Genomic DNA, 13,191 nt, shown 5'->3' on the forward strand with positions numbered 1-13,191 from the left:
TTATTCAGCAAAAAAAGAGACTATTACTCAGCCATGAAAAAGAAAAAATCCTGCCATTTGCGACAACACAAACCTTGAGGGCGTTATGCTGAGCGAAAGACGTCAGACAAAGACAAATACTGTATCATCTCACTTATAGGTGGAATCTAAAAAAACGGAACTAGAAACAGAGAACAGATTGGTGGTTGACAAAAAATAATAATGATTACAATAGCATTTATTAAGCACTTACTGTATGCTAGACCTTGTGCCAGGGACTTGTGTGTAGTACCTCATTTAATCCCTGCAGTATCCCGGTGAGGAAGACACCGGGGTTACTGCTGTTTTAGAAGAGAGGAGACTTTGGCCTTGAAGGGTTGATGTGTCCAAGATCATGTGGTTCCTAAGTGGTAGAGCTGGAACTGGAGCCTAGGCATTGGGTGTCAGTCTATGCTTTTAATCCTTGGGGTTCCCGGTGCTGGAGGAGTAGGATGGTGCCAATAAAACCACTGTGAGCCAGTTGCCCAGGCGCTTGCTGCCGACTGGGGAGGCAGGAAGGCAGTGACTGGTGAAGCCTGCCCCCCAGCTGACAGCTGTGCTATTGCTTGAAGTGTGCCAAGTTGGAGGCTGCCATTGCAGAGGCCGAAGAACACGGGGAGCTGACTCTCAAGGATGCACGGGCCAAGCTGGACGAGGTGGAGGCCGCCCTGCACCAGGCCAAGCAGGACATGGCGCGGCAGCTGCGCGAGTACCAGGAGCTCATGAACGTCAAGATGGCCCTGGACATCGAGATCGCCACCTACCGCAAGCTGCTGGAGGGCGAGGAGAGCCGGTGAGGTCACAGAAGCCAGGAAGGGGATCCTTCTGGGGCTCAGTCGGGACTGGGGCTTGCCATTCATCCATCCACAGGCATTTCCTGTGTACTCTTTTCTGCAAGGCACGGGGGTGAGGGACAGGAAGTGCAGGGAGAGAATAGCTGATGCTTGCTTCTTTGCCCTTGATAAGATGACCTTGTGGTAGGAAAAACCACGTGAAGTAAAGCTCAATGAGAAAGCTGGAGTAATAACAGCTCCTTCATATGTGTGGCCAGGGTCATCTTTTTTTTTTTTATACATTTTTTAACATTTATTCATTTTTGAGAGACAGATAGAGTGAGAGTGGGGGAGGGGCAGAGAAGAGAGGGAGACACAGAATCTGAAACAGACCCCAGGCTCTGGGCTGTCAGCACAGAGCCCGATGTGGGGCTTGAACCCATGAGCAGTGAGATCATGACCTGAGCCGAAGTCGGTCGCTTAACCAACTGAGCCACCCAGGCACCCCCAGGGTCGTCTTATTTGATCCTCATAACACATTGAGGTAAGTGGGGCGGGCATGGTTTCTAGTTTACAGAGGGGACACTGTGGTTTCGTTTTATGAATTAAAAGGGCAAGTCAGGTGTGCAGTCATGCTCTGCCGATTCCTGGTCCAAGCATCTTCCACAATGCCAGGCTGCTTCTCGCTGCATAACTGAGTGCTAAGTCATAGGGTGTTGACTGAATGTGGCGAGGTCCCAGAGATATTTGCATTCCTGCTGCCAGAGACCAGGGCGGGCTGGGTCAGTGTTATAGGAATTCTTTGTGAAAGACTTGGAACCTATGTCTGTGATGTTGGGCCTTCATTCTTGCCCTGATGGGTTGGTTGATTCATTCAGTCAATTTGCAAGGCTTTAGAGTTGTTCCTCTGGTGAAGGTTAGGGCTTGGAGAGGGTGAGAGGGAACAGCGTGGGCCCCGGCTTGGAAGTAGGACTCACCATGGTTTGCCTTAGTGGAACCCAGCACGGAGATAGGGAATTCGTAAGATAGGCTTCTGGGGAGCCTGGGTGGCTCGGTCGGTTAAGTGTCCAACTTTGGCTCAGGTCATGATCTCACCGCTTATGGCTTTGAGCCCCGCGTCGGACTCTGTGCTGACAGCTCAGAGCCTGAGCCTGCTTCGGATTCTGTGTCTCCCTCTCTCTCTGCTCCTCCCCTGCTTGTGCGCTCTATCACTCAAAAACAAAACAAATCAAAAAAGACACGCTTCTGCCCTTGGGGAGATTGTACGGAGGCCGAGGAGACCAAACATTTGCAAAGGAAGCACCTAGAGACAACTCAACTTGCATTCATAAAAGGCTGAATTTACACAGAACTTTTTCTTTTGGGAGCATTATTCCTGAGGGGCCGGAGAGGCCAGAGGATGAATGAATGGAGAGGAAGGAATGGAGGAAGGAGCGAGTGCTAGGGTAGAGTACCTGGCTGCAGGGAAGAGGGAGAGAAGAAACATGGTTACAGGATATGTGAGTGGAGGAAGGAGAAGAACACCAGTCTCTGCTATTACAGTTGACCCATCCCCTACCTGGGTTGGCAGCCAGGCTTTGCGGGAAGAGGGATTGAACACAGAAGCCTCTGAGAAGGGAGAGCAGCTGATCTGGGACACAGAGCCCCTCCAGAGGCCAGCTATCCCAGCTGTGATGCTTATCTCTGCACCCATCTCCACCACAGGTGCAGGGACAGCACTCTCCTGGGAACACATACCCTGGGCCTCTTTTCCTCATAGAACCAGAGCTGGGGACCCTTAGAACGGGGCCTGATCTTCGTCCCATGGGCAGCTGAGCAGGCTGAAGCTCAGGGATGGGGAGTGGCATGGCCAAGGTGACACAGAGAGTGGAAACATTCCCCCCTCTAAAGCCTAATCTCAGGGTCGGTTGCTACCATCGGGGCTTACATCCTGGTTCTCCAAGAGGAAACGGTCCTCTCTCCACTCTTAGGAGACATGGAGATGGACTCTTCGTGTTTTTATCCCTCACCCCCTGGACTCTTCCCAGGTGCAGACCTAGGATTTGTGATCTTAGGAACTTATACAAGTTGGGGTGCCTTCGTTTAAGAATACAGAGTTACAAATATCACATTGCCCCAAAACAGATATTTAGTTGGGATGAGAAAAGAAAATCACACCCATCATTAGAGCCTTAGACATTCTGGTCTCTTCCTTCTGTGTCCTTGAGGCGTGGTGCCAGAAATCATTACATGGAATTGCTAGCCTAATTGCAACCCGGTTTCCCTCCCCACCCACAACTAATAGCAATTACCAGCACTCGCAGGGGCCAGTCAAGCAAGGGGCCTGGAAGCTTCCTGGCATATCCATCTCTTGCCCTTGGCCCTTGCTCTGCCCCCTTCCTGGACTTGGGAATGATAAGGCCAGCTGGGCTCCCCTCACTCCTTCTAAGTAAAGTGAGGTCTCCTCTCCCCACTGCAGAGTAAACTCAACCCCAAGGCCAAGGGCTTGGTGACAGTGGAGCTGTGAGTCACAAAACAAACACATCCAGCTGTCTCCCATGGCTTTCCTATTTCCAGTAGAGGTGGCTTAAAGCCATCTTGACTACCTTCTGCTCCCTAGCTGCATTCATGAAATCTCCAATTCACTAATTATTTCAATACGTACTGAGTAATTACTACATGCCAGACTTCATGTGGGGGGCCAGATACCCAAGCATCAGTAAGCTATGGCCCGCTTTGAAGACGTTATTATTTGGTCAGGGGAGGCAACTGTCTTCATAAATAATAACAGCTACCGTTCACCGAATCCTGTGTGCTCAGGGCTTCAGGTGAATGATATTATTTAGCCCTCGCAAACAAGTCTGCGTGGCCGGGACTGAGTTAGGCCCGATTTATAGGTGAGGAAATGGAGGCTCTGAGACACTGCCCAAGGTCACGTCCCCTTCCTGCAACAAGGTGGAAGGAAGACTAATGTGTGGGGACAGGGAGGGAACACCAGTGCTGCCTGGTGCCTGGATGGAGGGGCCCAGGGCGGCGTCCTCCAGCGACTCTCACGGGTCTCTCTCCTCTGCCCCCAGGCTGGCCGGAGATGGAGCAGGAGCTGTGAACATCGGTAAGTCCTTGGCTGCGGCCCATTTCCTGTGCTGTCCGGACTAGACTGGGTCTACAGGATGGCACGTTGGCTTGAGGGCCTGGCCTTGTCTGGGACAGGAGCTTCTTTCCCTCACCAGCTTTTAGCAGGTGCCCTGAGGCTCCCAGCGAGTCAGGCTCAATGGCCCAGGGACATGGGGGACATCAGTGGTGCATTGTCCCAGGCCCCGAGGAGAGTGGTAGTGGCTGGGGAGGGGGGGTTGAGGTGAGGCAATGGGGAGGGGGAGGGACAGGTACAGCAAGAGGGGAGGGTGGAGTGAGGGGTGGGGCCTCAAGTGGGGGCCCCCATGCTGACCTGACGAGCCCTCCTCCCCTTTCTCGCAGCTGTGGTGAATTCCACCGGCGGAGGTGGCAGCGGGCTGGCCAGGCTGGCCTTCGGAGGAACCATGGGTACCAATGCCCTGACCTTCTCTAGCGGCGGGGTGCCCGGGGTCATCAAGTCCTATTCCACCAGGACCTCCACCACCACCCACAGGAGCGTCCGAAAATGAGCTCTGATGTGTGGAGACCCGTAGCACTGCCCCCCACGGTCCCAGGAGGACTTCCATCACTGGTCCCAAGAGGGCCGGGCCGTCTCAAAAGTGATGTCAGAATAGCTTCCAATAAAGCAGCCTTTCTGAAGCCTGGGTGAGACCCATCCTGGCTCCGGGATCCTGGCTTCATAAGCCGGTTGGGGAGCCATGGGAAGGAAGAAGCTGTGGACAGGATGGGGTCTGCTGTGAATACCGAGAAGCCACTTGTACAGGCTACTGGGAAAGCACCCTGGTGACGTGGTGGTGGTGCTCTGAGGGGCGTGGCTCTTTCTTAGCCCATGAGAGGCCTTGGCCTCTTCCCAGGGCGGGACTGAGTCCAGCTCCTCTCCTGAAGCCCAGAAACACCCCAGGGAAGGCCAGCTCTGCCCAGGAAGTGGGCACTGAAGCCTTCCCCTGCCCAGGGAGGGGAAGGCTGTTTGCACACCCCCACCCCCATGTCCTGTGCTGTGAGAAGGCCCCAGACTTTCAGTGGCCACGGGCCTGGGTTTCGGACGCACCAGCCAACTCCCGCGCTTGGCCCTTGCTGGTGTTGGGTCTGCCAGGCCCTCAGGCCCTGGAGGGGACTTCTGGGTCTGGGATTCTGTGAAGGTGAGGATGGCGGCGAGAGGAGATCTGTGTGTGTTTGGGAGGAGGAAGCTCAAGGAGTCCCAGAGTCTAGATCCCCTGGTGGGGGGAGGGGCATCTGTGTATTATCTGCTTGATAAGAGCATCTGTGTGTGTGTGTTGGGGGGGGGAGTCTGTGCGTCTGTGTGAGTGTGGGGGTGTTTTTAGGGTCTATGGGGGCTATCTGTTCCTGATGGGCAGCAGCACAAGGGATGGATGGTGGGGAGGGGGTAGTGGAGAGGTCTCTGGGTCTGGGACGCCTCAGGGGTGATGGTGGTGGCATGTGTAGGGGGGACTATCAAGAGAGTGTTGGTTTCTAGGGGGAGGGGTGGTCTATATTCGATCCCATGGTCAGGAATTTTCATATATTGAGGTGGGGGTGGAACAGGGGAGTGGGGGAAGTGGACTTTCGGTGTCCTACCAGCCGTGAGTGATAAAGTTCCCTAGCACAGGTGTCAGGAGAGCCAGGCCCTGGCCCTCCTGGCTGAGTCTCCTCCTGGTTGCTCTCTCTCCCTTCCCTTCCAGCTCCTCCTTGCATTCAGTGTCTGGGTATTTGGGGCTGCCTGCAGGTCCCTATGCAGCCTTCAGGCTGTGTGAATGTGGCCTTCGGGCAGGGGCAGGGCACTTCGGAGACAGCCCTCCTTCCCCTTGGGCTGTGAACTCTGAGGGGCCCAAACTGGGCTGGACATCCACAGGCGGAGGCATAGAAGGGAGCTTTTCTGAGCGCATGATATATATGGCCCATGAGCTTTATTGGAACCGTGGACACTAAGCAGAGGGAGAGGGAGCCCAGGCAGCCACCAAGAGATGTCCCCGTGGAGCCGCAGCCTCGGTCACTGCCAGGGTTTGGAAGGCAGGGGAGGCCCAGGAGATTAGAGGCGTGTCCACAGCCCACGGGACCTGGGGCCAGTCTGTCCCTTAGAAGCCACAGGTTTGTGCCAGGCCGGCTCCCAGAGCAGCCCGAGTCAGGATTGGCTTTCTGCCCACGGCTGGGAAGGCAGGCATTTTAGCCTCCTGGGGCTGGGGGAGGAGGAGGAGGAGGGCGGCAGCCAGCTGGGCGGGGAGGCCGGCCCTCTCCGGAGGAAATTCCGAAGAGCAAGGGCGAAGGAGAGGGAGAAGATGGAGGAGACGCAAGAAGATAAGGCTGCAGTTTGGACAGGTCAGGCCCGCAGGTTCTCAAAGCCCTTCCGCTTCAAGCCCCGGGACCTGGGGTTGCTCCCGGACCCGCCGCGGAAGGCAGGGACGGCTGACTTCGAGAGCCATGCATTTACAAAGCGAGGGGCGCTACGAGAACCGCACCAGGGAGCTGCTGCTGCACCTCTGGCCGCAGGGCGCGCACATTCCGGTGCTCACCGCCACGTTACCGCTGCAGGGGGCGCTGCACACGCTGCCGGTCACGGGCCGGGAGCCGGACACGCAGAGGTCCCCGCAGACCACCCCGCCCCGGGAGCTGCTGACGCCTGCGGGAGGAGAACAGGGCTTATTAGTCTCTGTGCAAAGTCGTTGCTGGCGGCCCCTACCTACTGGCCGGGGCTCCCTACTCTTGTTCAGAGCGCCTCCGTTTCATTTCTATTCCTCCCTTCCCCCCCAACACCCTCACCCCTGGGCACTCCTTCCTGCACTCAGGCCTCAAGCATCCTTGAAAAACTGTTCTCCCAGGCCCTCCCTATAGGCGGAAAAAGCTATTTAATTCATAATCATTCACTGCCACACTCCCTCCTTCCTTTCAGGGTTGCAAACTATGGCCTGTGCTGGCCTCCTATGTTTGTAAATAAAGTTTTATTGGAAGCAAGCCATATGTACTCCTTAGGTATTGCTTATGGCTGTAGCTGCTTTCACATTACAGTGACAGAGTCCAGTAGTTGAGACAGAGTCTGGATGGCTCACAAGCCTTAATATCTGGCCCTTTAAGAAAAAGTTGGCCCAGAGGAACCCCGAACCCTCAGTTCAGAACCCACAGTGTAGATTACTTACAGACATTCACAGCACCAATGCCTTCACACAACCTTGTGGGGAGAGCAGAGACAAAAATTAGTTGGGGAGAGCAATGCTCACAAACCCTGACCTCCACATAAATTTGATGCAAATTAGATGCAAATGATAGGCAAACGGGCTCCTGGCTCAAAGCACAGTTCAGGGGAGATTGAAGAGGTATTCTCACAGGTGTGGTTCTCACCTCTGCTCCTCGCCCTCCAGCAGCCGCCTGTAGGTGGCGATCTCGATGTCCAGGCCCAGCTTGGAGTTCATCACCTCCTGGTACTCCTTGACCAGGCAGGCCATGTCCTGCTTGGCCTTCTGCAGGGCGGCCTCCAGCTCGGCCAGCTTGCAGCGGGCGTCGCTCAGGGCCGCCTCACCCTGCTGCTCTGACTGGGTCACTGCCGTCTCCAGCTTGGTGTTCTGGGGCCCAGGAGAGAACAGAGTGGGTTATGGTCCTGGGTCTCTCAGTCCATTTCCTGGGGGTGTCCAGTCTCTCCCCTCCCCCAGATGGGAACACCCCAAGAACAGGCCTCTCCCCTTCATTAACCGAGTCCCCCTGAGGGACCACAACTAGGGATATCTGTCATGCAAATGAGCTGAAGCTTGAATGGTGAGACCCATCTGGGGCACTCACTGCCTGTGTGGCCCTGGGGAGGCCCCAGGCGACCCATACCTGGCACTTGGCATTCTCGACCTCGGCGGTCAGCCTCTGGATCATGCGGTTCAGCTCGTTGATCTCCTCCTTGGTGCGGCGCAGGGTCTCCCCGTGCCGGATCACCGTGGCCTTCATCTCCTCGCACTGGGGGGAAGCAGAGATGCTCCCGAGGCTCAGGATGGAGTTTCCTCCCATTCGGACCCCACAGATGGTTGGGAGGTTGTACAGAGCTCAGCCTGTGCAACCATACAGGGCAGCCCTGCCCAGACACTAGAACCTGAGAGCTGTGTGCCCTTCTGTTACCATCCCTAGAGCCAGAAGCCCCAGACAGAAGAGGCCTTGTTAATATACACCTGGCTTCCCTCCCACTGTCATGCCTAGAGGCAGGTGTCCTGTGCCCCTCACCTTGCTGCGGTACCAGGACTCGGCCTCAGCCCGGCTGCGGGTGGCGATGTCGTCGTACTGAGCCTTGATCTCGGCCACAATGCTGTCCATGTTGAGGTCCCGGCTGTTGTCCATCTTGACGATGACCGAGGTGTCAGAGATGTGGGCGTGGAGAACGCGGATCTCCTGCAAGCGGTGGGGGTGGGAGGATGGAAGGATCTTGTTTATACCCCAGCCTACCACCTCAGTGTGGACCCAGTCTTCTCAGCCCTTCCTTGGTCTTCACCTTTGCTCCCACTATAGCCTCATGGACTGCAACCCCCCCCACCCCTGCCCAAATCTCTGGCCAGCCCCCTCCCCCTACTCTCTAAGGATCCCTGGCCAGTCACCAGTCCCAGGTCAAAGCCGCCTCTTCCAGGCTGGCTGCTTCTTTTCCACCTGGACCACAGCCCCTCACCTCCTCATACAGGCGCCGCAGGAAGCTGATCTCCTCTTTCAGGGCCTCGGCGTTGGCCTCCAGGTCTGACTTGTGGAGGTAGGCGCAGTCCACGTCCTAAAGGGGAGAGAGTGGCACAGGAGTCTCGCTGTAAAGGCGACACAGCTTTCTCCCCCAGGAGGGCACCCCAGCCTAGCTGCTCATCCAAGTAACTCGTACCATGGCGTTGGCAAAGTCCTTTGTATAGGGCTCAGAAGCAGGTTTGGCTAGGGGATGGGGATGTTGAAATTTCTAGGCACTTCCTCTGCTACCTACCCGAAAGAAAACTCCAGAATCCACACCTTGCATTATCACTGAAACTTAGGCCGACTGTCAAATGGGTCAATTCTAATGACACCTCACCCCTTTCTGCCCTGACCCCTCATGGAAAGAGATCAAGATCTCTGGTCAGGAGAAGACGTCTCAGGGATCAATCTGCCCCTTCCAAGCCAGGGCAACTCAGGGCAAGACCCTTGACCTCTGTGCCTCACTTTCTTCCCAGCAGCCCCTGCCTTCCTCCCGTGGAGGTGATTGGAAGGAGAGTCCACATGATGGCATTTGTGGCGAATTGAGTCTGAGAGGTGAGGAGCAACAGCTCTGTTCATACCAGCATTTCACAGCTTGTTGGTGGCCTGAGGGCGTGACCACCCCCCTGGCATTCGTGTGCTCTTTCATCCACGGTATTTAGGAACACCCACTCTCTGGCAAGCACAAGGCAGAAAGACATGGGAAGCTGGGGCGCCTGGGTGGCTTAGTCGGTGAAGCGTCCGGCTTTCACTTAGGTCATGATCTCGCGGTTCATGGGTTCGAGCCCCGCGTCGGGCTCTGTGCTGACTGCCAGCTCAGAGCCTGGAGCCTGTTTCAGTCTGTGACTCCCTCTCTCTCTGACCCTCCCCTGCTCACGCTGTCTCTCTCTCTCTCTCTCCTAGAAATAAATAAAACATTAAAAAAAAAAAAGAAAGAAAGACATGGGAAGCCATTGTCCAGATGGGAGTTACCTCCGATGGAGGAGTAGGTGCCCTGCTTGAAGCAGGCAGTGTACTCTGATGTCTGGGGCCACCCGAGGAGTGCTGGGGCGCTGGAGGGGGAGGGGAAGGAAATAGTGGATGGATTGCCTCTCTGAATTCCTGAGCGCTCCCTCCTGCCTCTGCCCTGCTTTCTGAGTTGTGGGACAAGTACTCTGGAGTCACTCACCTTCTTCAGGGCTACAAATTCATTCTCGGCGGTGGCCCTGAGGGCCACCTCCTCTTCATACCTGGAGACAAAGGGCACACGGTTCAGTGGCTAGAAATTTACTAGGCTGGGATTTGAAGAGGAAACAAAGAGAATGAAGGCCCAGAAACACGTGGCAGTAGTCTTAGAATCAAAGAGTGTTGGCCTAGAGGGGATCTGTCCTTCCCACGCTTTTGGGGTACTGAGTCCACCCTGTCACTCAGTGCTCTTCCTGTTTCAGAGACTCTCATTCCTGATGGGGGCGGGGCTGTGTGTGTGTGTGCGTGCACATTTTGTAGGCTTTCTCTCTGTTTCTGGGCTGTAACTCCCGGGGCGGGGGGCAGGAACCCCACACTAGTTCTGGTGCCCCCCTTCTTCCCTCCCGCATCCCACCTCGGGGCTTAACACGGCACCTGCAACACAGAGCAGAGGTCAATAAACATTGGGTGAAATAATGAAACAAACACACGCTGATGAGGTATCGGGAGCAGCTCCCAGTCTCTCCGCTGTTTAAACCCCCAACTGAGAAAGGAAAAGTCTTCCTCTTCCTGTCAGTCTTTTTCCTCTGGGCAAGCTCCTCTGGCGGTCTCACCCAAATCGATCCCGCTCTGACTTCATCCCATTTCGTTTCTGGGGACCATGCTCCCGGCCGCACTCACTTCTTCTTGTAGCCCTCCAGCACCTCCTGCACGTGGTTGAGCTCGGAGGCCAGCCTCCCGCTGTCGGCCTCCACGCACTCGGCCTCCCGCCTCAGCGTCTCGATGTAGCCCTCGAACAGCGGCTCCAGGTTGCTCTCGCAGCACTTGCGGTTCTGGTAGAACTGCCACTTGGTCTCCAGAAGCTTGTTCTGCTGCTCCAGGAAGCGCACCTGGTGAGCAAGTTGGGGGGTGGGGGGGGAAGTCAGTATCCCCAGCCCTCCTTGGAGAACAGGTAGAGTTAAGACAGAACTAGCAGCAGGGTGTGTGGGACGGACAGCATGGCTTCTGCCGGGCTCTCCTGGCTGGAGGAAGCACCGGGAGAATTCTTGTTTCACGATTGCTTGTTTAAGCCTGAGTGAGGGCCTGTTCAGGTGGGCTTGGATGGGAAGAGTGAGAAACTGAAGGGCATCGCGGTTGCGCTGGGTTACTGTTGGGCTTGGGGGTGGTGCCAATCAAGGAAGGCTTCCTGGAGGAACGGGATGTAGAGCAGGCTTGGGAGGTATGGGGTAGGATGAAAGCCTTTCACTAGGAGCTCCCGTCAGGGCAGGACCTAGGGTTCATTGATCTCTATCCTCAGTGCTTAGCACGAGGTTGCTAAGCAGTGTCTGAAAGGACAGTCAAGGTGGGAGGGGCTCCCTAACTGGGGAGGATAGAGAGGGCAGGCTCTCGGTAGGATGGCAGGATGGCTTGGGCTTGAGGAAGGGGAGGTGTGGTCTCAGGTGGCCTGAACTCCTGTGTTAGATGCTCAGCTCACCGGTCTCTGGAGGCCAGGCAGATGATGTGAATGGGGGGAAGGTTCTGGAAAATGGGGAGGGCGAAGACTGCGGGGGAAGGGAAGCACGCGAGCCTTTACTGGAGGTCATTTGCACTGAAGATGTGCAATGGCAACAACACACTGTGCCGGCCAGAGAGGATGTCAGCAAACAAGGCTAGGCCCCCGGGCCTCCACTGCTCCCCTGGCTCATACATTCGAGCTGGAGTTGAGCCACTACCTCGCTTTTTAGCCCCGGTGTCCTTCTACCCAACAAGTGCAGCTGGGAGATTCCCTGCTTGGACTTCCAGCAAAGGGGAACGGGGACTGCTGATGTTATATGGGCTCACTTCAGACGGTCTTAGCTGACAGGGAAGTCACACACTCACCCCATACAGCTCTGGTGTGGAGAACTCTGGGGCCGAGACAGGGAGCTGCTGCCCAGGGGCACCCGGCAGATCAGGGGAGAAACTGGATGCGGAGCCCAGGCTGCCTGTCGCTGGGCCAGGACAGCTTCCGTGCTCCATTCCCCGGCCGCCTTTCCCGGGTGTGGACGTTGGCAGTGCCCGCTGAGATGGACCGGCTCCCACTGGAAGGGGAGCAGCCCCCATGGGTTGGACCCTCTTGCCCCAGGTGCTTGGAGAGCTGGAGGGAGCCTGGGCTTGGAGCCTGAGCTGTCACCCACTCCCTGTGGGCCTTGGACAGCCTCCTCTGCCTTATATCCCCGTGTCCTTTGTCTTCTGTGTAAACCCAAGGGCTGGTCTGGTGGCAGTGATTCTCAAATACGAAGCCTTCACAGGCTGACTTCAGGATCTGCCATCTCCTCGTACTATTTTACTCATCATTGATCTCTACGTGGATTTGCTTAGCATTTACACTTAAATGGGGCTTAAGGGGTAAGTTTATTTTACCCCCATAGTTGTAAAACCAGTATCAGTAGGCATACATAAAAGCAAGTCATAAAACATTCAATTCTAGCTGAAACTGTTGTCCCAGATGACTCTGAACCCGAGGCTTGCTCTCTTTATTAAAAATAAGGGAATAGCAAGGGAAGACGTATCAGCACCTAATGCGATTTAATCTTAAGGACTGAAACAAACATGAGAAGAGATGAATTCTCCCATCAGATGTTTCAGTGTTAAGTGCTTTAATGCACCGCCTAATATGATCACATAAAATATCAGCAGTCCCCATTCTCCATTTCCAGAGACTGGCCTGGGAATTCCAAGGTTCTCCCAGGACTTCAGGCTCAGGAAGAGTGTGATCAAGGACATGCCCCTTGTCTGTGGAGACCCTGCCTGTCGGGACAGGGATTGTGTATAATAATAGTATTATCAAATCAGGAGCTGCTGCCCATTTCTCCGTGTCTGTCTCTGCTGGGGACGTTTGTTCATCTCCTCTACCAGAGTGGGAGCTCACCTGGGCCACACCCCTCCTGCTTCTGGCTCCACCCTCAGCGCCCAGCCTGAGTTTGAGCATGTATGGGTTCAGGAAAGGCGTGATCAAGGACACCCACCTTGTCGATGAAGGCAGCGAACCGGCTGTTGAGACACTTGATCTGCTCCTTCTCCTCGTGCTTCACGCACTGCGCGTTGGGGTCGATCTCCAGGTTGAGGGGCGTGAGGAGGCTCTCGTTGACCGACACAGTGGTGATGCAGGGCGGGCTGGGCCCGCACACGCCGCCGGAGCGGTAGCCGAAGCTGCGGCCGCAGGAGCCGGCGCGGAAGCCGCCGCAGACGCTGCGGCTGCCGAAGCCGGTGAGGCCGCGGTAGCAGGAGACGCCGCGGTAGGGGGCGGCGGTGATGCAGCAGCGGCCGGGCCGGGGCCCGCAGGCCGAGGCGCAGCTGAAGGCGCGGCCGCAGAATNACGTGCGCCGCGGACTCGGGGCGCCCCCCTCTGCGCCCGTCGGTGGCGCTGGATCGTCGTCGGCTCGGTGGCGCTGGATCGTCGTCGGCTCGGGTCTCGGGGCTGGCCGGTTAGGCA

The 13,191-nt window shown here is 56.2% G+C and overlaps 2 protein-coding genes across 3 annotated transcripts in view; one reads left to right on the forward strand and one right to left on the reverse strand.

The window, feature by feature from the left end:
• Window positions 1-4,541, forward strand: part of KRT7 (keratin 7) — a 17,996-nt gene extending 13,455 nt beyond the window's left edge. For both annotated transcript variants that reach the window (XM_077753441.1, XM_077753442.1), the window contains 3 exons: window positions 591-811; window positions 3,848-3,882; window positions 4,245-4,541. In XM_077753441.1, the coding sequence (XP_077609567.1) occupies window positions 591-811; window positions 3,848-3,882; window positions 4,245-4,411 (423 nt within the window). In that variant the 3' untranslated portion in view covers window positions 4,412-4,541. The remainder of the gene's footprint in view (window positions 1-590; window positions 812-3,847; window positions 3,883-4,244) is intronic.
• A 1,248-nt stretch (window positions 4,542-5,789) lies between these two features.
• The window catches only part of LOC144222976 (keratin, type II cuticular Hb1), an 8,959-nt gene continuing 1,557 nt past the window's right edge, over window positions 5,790-13,191 (reverse strand). Inside the window, exons 2-10 of the mRNA XM_077753679.1 lie at window positions 12,725-13,176; window positions 10,419-10,627; window positions 9,742-9,802; window positions 8,530-8,625; window positions 8,094-8,258; window positions 7,707-7,832; window positions 7,233-7,453; window positions 7,031-7,062; window positions 5,790-6,516 (exon numbers count right to left, since the gene is read on the reverse strand). Of these exons, the coding sequence (XP_077609805.1) occupies window positions 6,341-6,516; window positions 7,031-7,062; window positions 7,233-7,453; window positions 7,707-7,832; window positions 8,094-8,258; window positions 8,530-8,625; window positions 9,742-9,802; window positions 10,419-10,627; window positions 12,725-13,176 (1,538 nt within the window). The 3' untranslated portion in view covers window positions 5,790-6,340. The remainder of the gene's footprint in view (window positions 6,517-7,030; window positions 7,063-7,232; window positions 7,454-7,706; window positions 7,833-8,093; window positions 8,259-8,529; window positions 8,626-9,741; window positions 9,803-10,418; window positions 10,628-12,724; window positions 13,177-13,191) is intronic.

This window comes from Crocuta crocuta, unplaced genomic scaffold (genome assembly GCF_008692635.1).
Source record: "Crocuta crocuta isolate KB4526 unplaced genomic scaffold, BGI_CrCroc_1.0 scaffold30, whole genome shotgun sequence".
Classification (NCBI taxonomy): domain Eukaryota; kingdom Metazoa; phylum Chordata; class Mammalia; order Carnivora; family Hyaenidae; genus Crocuta; species Crocuta crocuta.